At 46.2% G+C, this 12,413-nt stretch overlaps 1 protein-coding gene across 1 annotated transcript in view; it reads left to right on the top strand.

The window, feature by feature from the left end:
- Window positions 1-12,413, top strand: part of LOC146207241 (cadherin-like and PC-esterase domain-containing protein 1) — a 169,520-nt gene that overhangs the window by 35,337 nt on the left and 121,770 nt on the right. Inside the window, exon 4 of the mRNA XM_084576418.1 lies at window positions 7,623-7,893. Within this exon, the coding sequence (XP_084432544.1) occupies window positions 7,623-7,893 (271 nt within the window). The remainder of the gene's footprint in view (window positions 1-7,622; window positions 7,894-12,413) is intronic.

Raw genomic sequence — 12,413 nt, 5'->3', positions numbered from 1 at the left:
AAGGAGGCGACCTTGCACGATCTACAAGGTACCCAGATTAGGCTTGCATGTGCTTAAAAGTAAAGTTGGAGCGGAAAATTTCAAAGTGTGCTTTGTGCTGTTCCAGTACGGCGGTTCCAGCCTTGGCCGAGCTCATGATCTCGATGATTTGGTGCAATGAGGAGTCCACGATGAATTAAAGTCTATCAAAACCCCCAATGAACGCTGAAATTCACAGTAGGTAATGATGTTGCCGTCGGTGGATACTGGACATGATGTCACACTTTTGCGCCTAAATGCCACCAGCGTGCAAGTTTCGACTGAAACAGTCAAACTTTGCTCTCGAAGAGATGGCGTAGTTATGGTGGCTTCCCGCTGTAGTCTATTGGCACGCAACTGGAGGCGCGTCACAGAGGAAGTGCAAATGCAATGTCATCAGCGCACTTATACATATGCACTGTGCTCAGTTAAGTCTCCGGAAGCGAATTCCGCTTGCGATCACATTGTCCAAGCCGGAAATGAAACTAACGAGGATCGGTGTTTCTTTTTACTATATAAACTACTTTATCTGAGCTGGCGTCTACATGTTACCTGGGGCTGCTCATTTATTTTATCTATAAATAACACTATGCAGCGAAATGATTTGAATGACTTAAAGCGACTCAAGCTCACAAGGATGTCGTATGCGGGGGACAAGGAAAATTTCTACCACCTGCGTTTCTTTCACATGCATTTTCGCACTCTGTTCAGGTAACCTGCTTCTCACCTCCATAAAAAAGCGGTCTCCACAGCTGGGATTGAACGCACGTCTATGGGATCAGCAGTCTATGCTAACCACTGAGTCACCACGGTGGGCAGCAGATCGTTCGAACTGGGAGAGACAACCCTTTCGGGCGGGCTGGTGTTGCAGAGCGCAGAACGTTAGCGCAAACAGCGCACTGGGCTCTGGGGCCTAGTTTTAAGGGTTATAAGATGGTTGGTCTACGAACGCGTGTTCCCCAACACACACTTACAGGCTAGGTTATGAACCCCTAATCCGAAATGAAAGGGGAAAAAGGCTACAGAAATCCAAATTCCTTCTGTGCTTGTGACGCGGACGCTTTCCTAAGACATCTGATCTCGCACGCTCGCGTCACACGCGCACTGTGTTCTCTTCACAGTGCATACGTTCTAGTGCGGTTTGACCGCGGGAAGCGGCCTCCCGGTTTCCCGTCGTCTCGTTCTCTAAGAAGGCCTTCTCAGAAAACCACGGAGGACGTGTTATTGCGTGTTATTGACTTAGATGCGCGTAAACGGTCTTGTGCGGTTCAGGGGAGATTATCGATCCTTAACAGTACTCTCATGGTTATTTTATTTGCCAAGTCTATTTACTGCCTGCTTACTTTCCTGAAGAATTCGGCCCTCCTAAATATATGTATTTTTTTTAACTTGGGATAAATTCAAGAAATTTATTAGGCCTTAGCGCCAAGTCGACGCACGGTTATCCTAAGCCGCGTGCCCATGCCGTCCTTTTTTTTTTCTTTTTTTGGTAAACGTGAAAAAAGAATCAACAGAAAAATAGCATTTGTCTAGGTCTCAATGGCATCCCATGCAACATTTCGGGATGCCACTACAACTGGAGAGAAAAGTATTGGCCTACAGTTTCTTCCCATCCCAATATCGGTGGCCATTCTAGTGTTGACTTTAATATTTGGGAGTCTGCCCGCAGGCCTGTGCAAATTCGCGCTTTTCAGCTAGTGCAGGGAAACGCAAGCGACCTTTTGCAAACCGGGTTCGCCTTTTGCTGCAGTTGCCGTCTATACTGATCCTCTCAGCCGAAGAGTTGGCAGCAAAGCCCGCCCGCCCGTCAGGCCTTTCCGGGTTTGTTTGCCTTATTGGATTCGCGCGACAGCTCGATGCAGATGAGGGTGAGCACGAGAGCACGACTGCAGCACCGCCACATCGGAATCAGCTTTCGTCGACAGCGAAAAAGTCAATTGCGAGTTGTAACGCGATCGCAGCATTCGTTGCTGACACCTTCAAATAATACGAAATGCGCAGACGCTGCAACCCCATGTTGTTCATCGCGTGCAAATATAGCCAGTTGAAAATTGAGACGAGAGGAAATTTCGATGTTGTTTTTTTCTTTTCTTCCTTTGATCTCTGAGATCCTCCAGAACGTGCTGTGTGATTCCCACGTGGTGTTTCTGCTTAAGCGTGAGGAAACAATATATATATATATTTTTTTTCATGCGAGCGACATAACAAATAACGGTATGGTTGCAGCTGACGCAAAGGTATACGGCTCCGACTAAATCTTGTTCAAAGCGATTTATTTGTTGCGATTTTTTGTGTGTTTTATCGGTCGCTCCTCTAAGGTACCGTACCGAAGCCTGAAACAAGATCCTGTGTCTTGTTTAACTTATCCCCAGCTCCTATTACGTTTATATGTACGACATAAATACACGGTTGTTTTTGCAGCCCCACGGATCATATGAACAGCAAAAATCAACGACAGCGACTGCGAAATCACAAAAAGCTGCATAGATTCGCGCGCAGCAAAACACATGGCGGTTGCCCCGAGGTGCAGGCAAATGAAAGAAAGACATCCGTCGGGGCCCAAAATAAACTGATGGGTCGAATGAGAGCGAAAAGGAGAGAGGAAATGGTAACCGAGAGCGACATCAGATTGTCGAACAGCGCAGCGGAGGCAGGGAGTGTTTTCGCAGGTAGTGCGGGAATCAGTGTGGGCGGGCAGGCGCCAGAGAAATCTGCAGGGATGGTGAAGGACGAAGAACTCGACGCTGATATTCCATTAGATGAAGCTCTGTCCCTCAGGGGAGCCGGCGGCAAATTGAAATGAGTCTGCAATCTGATTGGGACTCGCGGACAGGGGCCACGCTGCTCGTGCGCTCCTCGTACTACGCTATTGAAGGAGTGGGAAAAAACGGATCAAGAAAAAAAAAAAAAGAAGCCAGACCTTCAGAAGTGCAGCCTGTTCAGTGCGCTCGAGAAGCCCTCAAAACATAGCCTGAAGAAGAAACACAGATAAAAAAAAAAGGAACTGGAAATGTTGGGGAGACGAAGTTAGGGGATGAGAAAGGAGAGAAAGGGGGAAGCTTCGGAACATCATTGGCTCTCGCGAAAGCAATTTTTGTACGCGATAATAGTGCCCCTTCCCATCCTCTCCAGTTCCTTGCTTTCCTTACCCAAAGAATGTGCCCGCCTGTCGTCACCATCGCCGTCGCCGACTCCTGTCCAGTGAACGGTGGCGAAATGCTGCGGCGGCACGAGCATTCCCTGGCGCCGCTACTACACTAGGTAACGTTACTGCGTGGAGAGGAGCCGCATGATAACGTTTTGTAGAGGTTTCTTTTTGACATTGTTTGCCGCCGCTCAGCGTTCTCCAGTGTGCGTTTGGGGCATTGTGTTGGGAAAAGGTTGGTCCGGAGCGCTATTTGCGTCAGAAGAAGAGGATCCCAAATACAATTAACGGTCAGGATTGTAGGGGCCGCGGACACGGTTCAGTGTGTAACCCTTTCCTCTATCGCTTTTGTTTTTGCACAGTGTCTCTAGATTCGATCACATTTCACTGCTAGGGGGACAGCTGCGTCGAATCCCAACTTTGACGAGTTTTGGCTACACAGCCTTTCAACATTCTGTAAAGAAGAAAAAAAGAGAACTTTGTGAAATTGGGCCGAACTTTGTCGCCAACTTATCGAACTTTAGGGATTTCAATGTGGGTGACAACAGCCCCCAAAACAATTACCTTTTTTTCTTTAAAGGGAGGAGGGGGGGGGGGGGGGGTACCGCTTCTTACTGCTACACAGACATGACAATATTATGGTTTAAAAGAATGCGATCTTGCCATCGTCATTTTCCTCTTTGCTGTAACTTGCAATAGTGGTTCTGTACTGATACACTCTGACGATTAAGCTTTTCTTTTTCTTGACAGTTTGTGCTATGCGTCCTGGTTCAGTCGGCTTGTTTATGTGTTCGTTCTGATCATACACGTGGACAATGTTCAACAAATAAGTTATGTTCAAAGAGAAATAGCACAAAGAATACGAAATTGATTAAGGTAATGTTATGCGCAAGCTCATAGATGCTGGAATATTCACCAAAAAGGCTCTTTATGAACCGTAAAGTATGATTCTAATTCTCATTTTAAAGGCAAAATCGCGTTCAACGGTTGTTACAGCAAATAACCCGTAAACGCCTACTCCACTTTCAATTATAGTGCTGCAATTTTTCTTGTTCTGCATAGGACCGAAGGATGTGTAGAAGCATGCTCTTTTTTTTCTGCTCCGACCTTCGCTCAGGCTAAACCTTCTCGTCTATTTAAACCCACTTCTCCCGGCGTGCCTGCCCAAATGCGGAAACGGTGTAGTAGGGGAGCCTGTTTTAAATACGCCCTTTCTTCGCAAATGCCAGCCGCGTAGTACACGACCCGACCGCTCTAGATGCCGGCAACTTCACATCACCGGGAGCCTCTGGCTTAGAGCGTCCGCGTGCTTCGTAAAACGCTTAAGCCCAGTTCAAACAGAATGGGAGCAGTCGATCCGGCGAAAAGGCTCATTACACGAGTATGCGCTCCCCAGTGGGTAGAGCTGCTACTCTCCGCCTGCATACAGATGGACATGACGGAAGCCCTAATTAGCCTAACAAGGAAGCACGCTGGGAACAAGAGAGAGAGAGAGAGAGAGAAGCAATGGCGGCGTTACAATGCGTCTCTATTTGAAGCTCGTGTTTTTAGCTTCTCTCATTATCAAGCCTACTCGCTCTAAATTCCCTGCGAGAATTAGTCGTGCAGCTGATCTTCGAGCCTCAAGTGTCAGTTGCTATGCCATGCCTGGCATTTTCGTTCTACTTTTTGGTCATTGGCTTTATTTTGTCTGTTTACCTTCAGCTGAAGCCAGCGCTTGTGTACTTTCGTCGAGAGGTTTTCCATTTACTTCGGAGGCAGCATCGGTCGCAGATGCGCGTTCTCCTGGAGACGTTGGGACTATAAAGAAGATGGGTGCCTTGTACAGAGGCCAGCAGAGGTGGTCAGTCGTCACTAGAAATTTGGATAGGTTGTTAGGTTGTTTGTTCATAGCGACTAGGCTATGGGAGGTGCCGTAATGGAGGACTCCGGAAAGTTCAACAGGCCGGTGTACTGACATCGCACAGAACACGGGCGCCTTGCTTTTCGCTTCCATCGAAAAGTGGTCGGGATTTGATACTATCTCCTCTGGTTTAGCCGCCAAGAGCTCTAACCACTGAGCCACCCCGACGGCTAGAATTAGGATAGAGTTCTTAGTAAGGTTTTCAACGCGCTAGACTGTCTATCGCGCCGTCATCCTGTCCTTTTTCGGGTTATAATCCCGCTCACGTATGTCCGTGTTACACGGGTGCGTTCGAACGGCATCTCAGTAAAATGGAATGCAAGACTTGAAATGGCATTCGGGCTCGACGAACTATCGGAATGGTATGTACTACACTTTACAAACGTATTCAAAAGCTTCAGCGTTCGCTCGCACTACCGTAATGACTCTTTTTCGTCGAGTTTTGTCTTTGTCACTGTGCCTATTCTGAGTGTGATGAACGGCGTGACTGTGGTGACCACCATGGTCGCGACGTTTAGTACATTGAGAAACGGTTAGAGCGACAACTCCAGCACAACCAACCCGCATACGGTTGCAGTTTGACATCGAAACCAAGAAAAAAATAAGGTCTTGCTTTTAAGGGATGTAGTTTGTGGTGTTAATCAATAATAATCTAATCATCTTAAGGCGGAACGATAATTGATTAGAAAATAAAAGAAACATTCGAAACTTGCGGGTTCGGATCATTTCGGTAGCATATTTCTTTATTCTACTTTCTAATCACTTAACCTACTGTATACCATCAAATTATTACATAATTTCTATTATTCAAAACCACAAAAATGAGATTATAGACAAAAATACTGTATATTTTCCTTCGTACTGATGACTATCGGCTTTCTACATATATATGTCAGAACGAAGTTCTCGTTTCGTTGTGTTCTCAACTGTATTGACAGAATTTAGGCCCCTGAAGACACCCGAGAACGATCGCCCTTCATGTGCTAGGAAGATGGCAGTTGAGCGGAATCTTCACACTGATGAGGTTATGGCGTGAAGATATCTACCCTTCTCTGCGCCTTATCTCTATTAGAACTAAGGTAAACAAGCTAAAGCAGCTAAACTTCAAAAATGCACACTTCACGTATACGCAGTAAACGCCCTCCAACTTCCTTAAATCGACAACTACGCCTTTCCTCGACCAACGTCGATGATCGCGGAGAGCAAATTCACAAGTTCTAGCAAATGTAAATGGCCGTCGAGTGCGCTTTACCCACACTGCCCTGAGACCAATGATTTCTTACAAGGCAGGAAGAGCACGCAATGAACTGGAATTGTAGTTGTGTCCCAGACTGCCGAGTAATGTGCTTAGACAGCCACCACTAGTCCTCGCCGTCCACTTTGGGCAACAAGTTAGGATGTTTCATTTACCACGAACATGCATCAAAGATACTTCTGGAAAAAGTGTATTCATATCAAGCATTGGTCACATCGGAGAAATCAGGGATAAACAGCAGGAACTTGTTGTCCTAAAGGATGCCAGCAACACGGCCATGAAGCGTTCCTAGGAGGGTGATCACACTGCATATAAAAGCAATGGTACAACGAGTAAAATAGAGCAGATGATTATTTAAAATCGGTAGAGTGTAGCTTGTATTTTACGCAATGCAAACGAACAATAGTTTCCTTTTATCGTATACAGCGATGTAAATGTTTTTACCGGAGTGCAGTAATTCCCACACTGGCACACCTTTGGGGAATTCTTGAGTTCCCGTGTTAAGTGCGCATAGCCCATGCACTCACTTAGCAAGTACATGAGCTACTTCTTAAACAAGCATCATATATTGAATCATTAGCCGCAACGCAGAAGCAGTCGATGGGCGCTACAGTGGACTGGAGGAAGCGATGGTGACCGACTATTGACTGTACATACGTTGAAGGCGCTATTCGTGTTTCGAAGACATTTGTAGATCGTGCCTACCTCCGCTATGCTCTGTCTACTCAAATGTTATCTAAACCAAACGCCGTTGAAAAACTTCTTGGAGCTGCGCAAGTTCGGCAGTCGAGATAAATGATGTTGATCGAATCGATCCCCGGACCAGGATGAATTTTCCTTTAACTACGAAGTTTCCGAGAAAGCTGTATAACTTTCCTTTGTAATCATATGGCTGCGCTTGGGTGGATGCCAAAGAGTAATTACTCCCTTATTACGAGATGAATGATATTCGGTTCGAAGGAATGCGAAACGCCCATGGATCAGGGTTATTACCTCTCTTCATTTTCTTTGTTTTCTTCGCCAGTCATCATTACACTGGTTGTGGTGGTGTTCACGTATAGGCGAGATCAGACTTACAGTGGGTGTACTTGAACTGCTCCACGTGTATCAATTTAAAGGCCAAATAATATACCCATTAGTATCAAAACGTTTCCCTTACGGCTGTCTTATAAGGACAATATTCGTTTTCTCTTTTGAGCAAGCTTATTGAATCGTGTGATGACCTTATTTATTATGATAGTGTCCTTTCGTTTTATAATCACATCCATATTATGCTTTTTTTTTTCTTTGTGACACTGTAGCTCGAGGAAGAGCAACTGCGGCCGCTACGAGAGTCCACGCCTGTTGTCCTGGTGCGGGGTCACAAGGCTGCCATCAGCCGGGACCTGCCTCTCATCAGCTCCGTCCTGGCGGACCGCGGCTGGCAACTCAGGGCGCCACCGTGGTTTAAGCGCCCCATGACGTCATCATTGCCAAACGCTGGTGACGACGGTACTCCCGCTTTGAACTCCGCCGCTTTCCCCGCCGCTGCTCCTGCCCCTTCTTTGACGGTCAGGGCAAACTCCACCACAGGTAATAACGACTCATGGCTATGCAGGGGAATGCGCTGGAAGGCTGTTTATAAAATCTGGCTGGTGCAGCACGTGATATTAGCACCAACATCAGTGCTGTAAAGTCCGCAATCCACTGCGCATAAAAAAACAGGTCCGTTCAATTCACCAGCACAACGTGAGCTGGTTTCACGTGGTGCTGCACTTCGCCATTCATTTCAGCGATTCAACATAGCTCGCTCTGCACCACGCCATTCATTTCGAAAAATGCAGACGTCGTTAAGGTCGAGTTCACGAAAAGTTCAGCAAAACTGTGCACCTCCTCAGCGGTCAGTGCGGAAATGGTGCAGCTGCAGCCGCCGCATGAAAGCAGACGACATCTTGTGCGACGATGGCTTGCTTGTTGTGATAAACAGTGAAGCGACGCTAGTTATTCCACTCGTCAACGAGAGCGGTGCCCGTGTTCGCCAAAGAAACGACGACACGTACTTCAAACCACGTCTGACAAGTAAGCACGTGCATGCGTTATGATTCATGCTGACTTCAATCGTGATCAAAGTTTTTTGCGCTCCGTGCCAGCTCGCATCAACGCTTGATTGTGGTGTTCTATTTGAAAATTGATCTTATTCGGCAAATGCGGCCGGCTTTTATGCATATTGGCATCGCATATTCAAGAATAAATTCTATCGTCTGTGCATATGCGCTCAGATTAACGCCGTTAATCATCCCGAACATGAAGATTTTCAAATATGCGTGTTGCGCAAATGCATACCTTTTGCGGCAGCCGTCGATCGAAGCGCACCGCATGCGTGTGTCTACTTCTTACGAGTACGCGTCGCCGTTTCCACGCGAACTCGATCGTGTTCTCGCTGACAAGTGCCGTTTATTACAACGCACAGGCCAAAAGCATAGCGGCTGGATAATGGCAAAACTGCGTTGTAATGTGCTATTTGAAAATTCATCAAGTTAACCGGGACGTTGGCGTCGGCTGACGCGATGTTGCACACAGCCGGCCGCAGCTTGTTGGCGACGCCAATGCTAGCAGACGGCTCGGCCTGCACTCTACCATTCGTTTGGAAGCAGCTGGTGCCGATGCTGCACCTGAACTGCTGGAACTGGTGCTGCACGCTTGCAGCAGCGCCGCAGAACTTTACAGAACTGGTGCAAAGAGTGCAGCTGAATCGAACGGACCTAACGACTACAATTTTAAACCGTATCATTTTGCAGTGCTAATTACCATGCTGCAGAGAATAGCGAGAGCACGTTTGCGTAGGTGTTTCCTGTGCTTAGAGTTGGGATTGCCCGCAACTGCGTGCTGTTTGGTGGAATGTTTCGATTTTTCGGAGTGTAATTTCTCAGTTGTTCTCTCAGAAGTAGGAATCGAGCACATGAAGCTCTTTCGATGGGAATTCATAGTATTTGTTAAATTTTAGGATTGCTGAAGAATGCACATCTTAAAAAATGGAGGGTCGCATGCTCTACCCCCAACGATTTATATATATGGTGTCCGGTAATTTACGAGCCCACCCCTTCCTTGGAACTATTAGACACAAAAGCATATATTAACTCTGTGCCGTAATGTGTTTTGCCGTCTTCTCTGCATTTAGAGCAAAAAAGAAAAAAAAAAGCCTTCAAACACTCCTACTGACTATCCCATAGAAATGTATATGGTAAGAGGTCAAAACAAAAATAAAGCACCATGAAAATCTGCGGTACTCATGCAAGTGAACATTTATGAGAAAAAAAAAACTGAATATAAATCAATTGAGCGTGTTGTTTAATCTCACACTCTCCTGGTGCTACTCTTCAACATGCCGTCAGCTTATGCACTATCCTGGATGTCGATGTTTGAGGCATTTCCTTTGGTGACTGTACTCGAGCCGAGTGATAACCAGCAATAGTTGCGGTGCAGGTCTGCATATAAATTGGCTGCATAAGAAGAGCTTCCCATATCGTACAACGGGGAGAGAATTAAAAAATACCACGCTGAAAGTGCGCAATAATATCTTATCAGCATTACTGAGCGCTTAGAACCAGCTGCAGTTACTTTTGTTTTCCATTGCGCTTGCAATTGAAATGCCGCAGTGCTCAGTCATTTATTGTCGCTTCATTGCATTCACATTTTTCCTTCTCCCTGTCAGTATATGTTGCAGGTAGGTCTGCGTCAACACGATCGTTCGAGGCGAAAACAATACCGCTTATTTAGATGCTGTTTTTAGGTCTTCCGAATCTGTACATTTAGTGTGTTAGTTCTGAACAGTTCAGCGCCATAGTCGGCGTTCACCTCGCACTTTTGTAGGGCAGCAAAGAGGGGAGTAAAAGAGAGGGAGTGCTGGAAAGGGAAGAGGAGGAGAAAGTGGGAGAGTGCAAGGAGTGGCTTGCTAGGCTATGGGACGGCGGAGGAGTGCGCAACAGGACGGTGGCTACCATTTAAGGCGAACGTTTTTGCGGAAGCTGGGAAATGTGTAGCCGCAAGGTGACTGCTTCGAAGAGAACACGGAGGTAGGCTATCGTGGGAGGTGGTATTTGTGTCTGAAGAGGAAGAGTGCTGAGGACTTGATAACCTTGCCTGACCTGATGTTCACTGTCACATGCGCTATTCACTGTATGCAGTTCAGAGTATCATTGCAGTTCTCGGCAAGTCATGATAGCCCTCCTTGTCTCCGAAAAAGCAAAGCAAAGCGAAACGTGTCTTGAAGGACGTTTTGCTGTCACTCCACAGCTAACACTCACGTATTCAAGTTAAAATCTCCTGAGAGCCACGTGATTTTTTGCGTCTGGCCCCACTCTGCATCTTTGTGTTTGTGACAACTGTGGCAGGTAGTACTTGGCAGAGAACCTGGGTGAACTGTAATTGGTTGTGAGACGCCTAGAGACCACGTGGCCTGGGTAAGCTGGCAGAAGCTGCCAACTCGGGAAGCTCCTTTGATATTCCGGGATGTCGGGTGAGACTCATAGGGTTTTTGTGAGTCATATGGTTTTTTCACTAGGATAACAACGGTATGCTAAAAGTTAGATAATGCAAATTAAGGGATTAGTGATTAGGCGAGTAGTAAAGTATATGTACGGAGAGGAGGTTCCGCAAGGCGTTCGATGATGACAGCTATATATTGTCGAAGTCGCGTGAAACCCTTCAAAGGGGTGCTTATGTGTCCCCCAAATGCCAAGCCACTTATGTCTGCACTTCCGTAACCATGTGCGACCTTGAATAAAGCAATGCTAACAATCAATGGCTCATATAGGCCTAGTAAAATCAAGAGAAGCAATCGATTCCAAGGCAAATTGGCAAAAACACGACTAGCATTGCTACCGCACGTAACTACCATTTGGCCTAACCAACCAAACCATTTTTCTTTTGCTCCCGGAATGCACCGCAAGTTTTATAAAAGCTGAAATATATTTGGCAATGGGTTCGAATAAAGCTTCCAGGTCCCTTTTTTTTTTTTTTTTTTTTCACTTGACGAGATGTTATCTCGAGTTCACTATTTTTTCGACTCTTTACAAAGCAACAAAGCGTCTGTAAACTGTTACAAATATATCTCAGTCAATTTTAATTGATATTTTCGTTCTTTTGACCACAAAAGCGGCAACGTTGTAGTCACTGACTTCAGTCTATACACTTACTGCGAAAACGTTAGCAGTTCCGCAAAGGTGTTGATTGGAATTAAAACACTGAAGGAGCACTAGACGGTTGCGATTCCATTGTCGTGCGCAAATTTTGTTGGAGAACAGCAAGACAAGGCCGAAAAGCGGGATGCTGTTAACTCACGATAGCGCATTCTTTTCGTTCGAAAATGTATGTACTGGCAAAGACGAATATACCGGTTCTTGAGGAACTAAGAATGAATCGAGAGGAGAAGCAAGACGCGCGAGCACTTTTCAAAGATGCGGTGTTCAAAAGACTTCCCAAATGCAAGGCGCGCTTGTTAATAATTACCAAAACGAAACAATACGCTCGTTTTGGTTAAACTAGTTGTCTATCATCTTACAGACATCACTGATTTATACTTATTGGGCGAAGGTGACTCTTTTCAAGGGCAGTTTGAAGTGTGCTGCTATCTGGGAGCTCAGCTTGTTCTGACTCACGAAAGGATAATAAAGGGGATGAGCAACACCAAAACATTTCGTTGCATCCCTTCCGGGTGCCTGCAGCATGTCCCCCCTCCTTCCACTTTCTCCAATGGGTTTTACGTGCCATGCGGGCCTGCAGTTTGTGTCCTGATAGGTTGGCCGCCTGGACGTGCTCAGCTCTAGTATCGCTCTGCGCGTATTTATTAGCTTCGCCCGCTGGGACTTGGACGCTGGGTCGAAAAGCAAATGACTGAGGCATGAGTTCTTGATCATATCTTAGCAGCGCCAGCACCACGAGAAACTTTCTTCGTTGTCGTTGTTACTTTTTCTTCGTACATGACCTCTCGAAGGACAGAAGCTGACTTCTTTCTCTACCTTCTAGAAAGAAGTGACAGAGAAGCAAGCCGAAAATGAGGAGCGTATGTGTTGTTGCGTGTGAAGTTAGTTTGAAATATGCCTAGCAGCTTAATT

The sequence above is a fragment of the Amblyomma maculatum genome, chromosome 1, assembly GCF_055883805.1.
Source record: "Amblyomma maculatum isolate TAMU_Amacu chromosome 1, ASM5588380v1, whole genome shotgun sequence".
In the NCBI taxonomy this organism is placed as follows: domain Eukaryota; kingdom Metazoa; phylum Arthropoda; class Arachnida; order Ixodida; family Ixodidae; genus Amblyomma; species Amblyomma maculatum.
The sequence above is the reverse complement of the archived record's forward strand: the minus strand, read 5'-3'. Positions and strand labels throughout refer to the sequence as shown.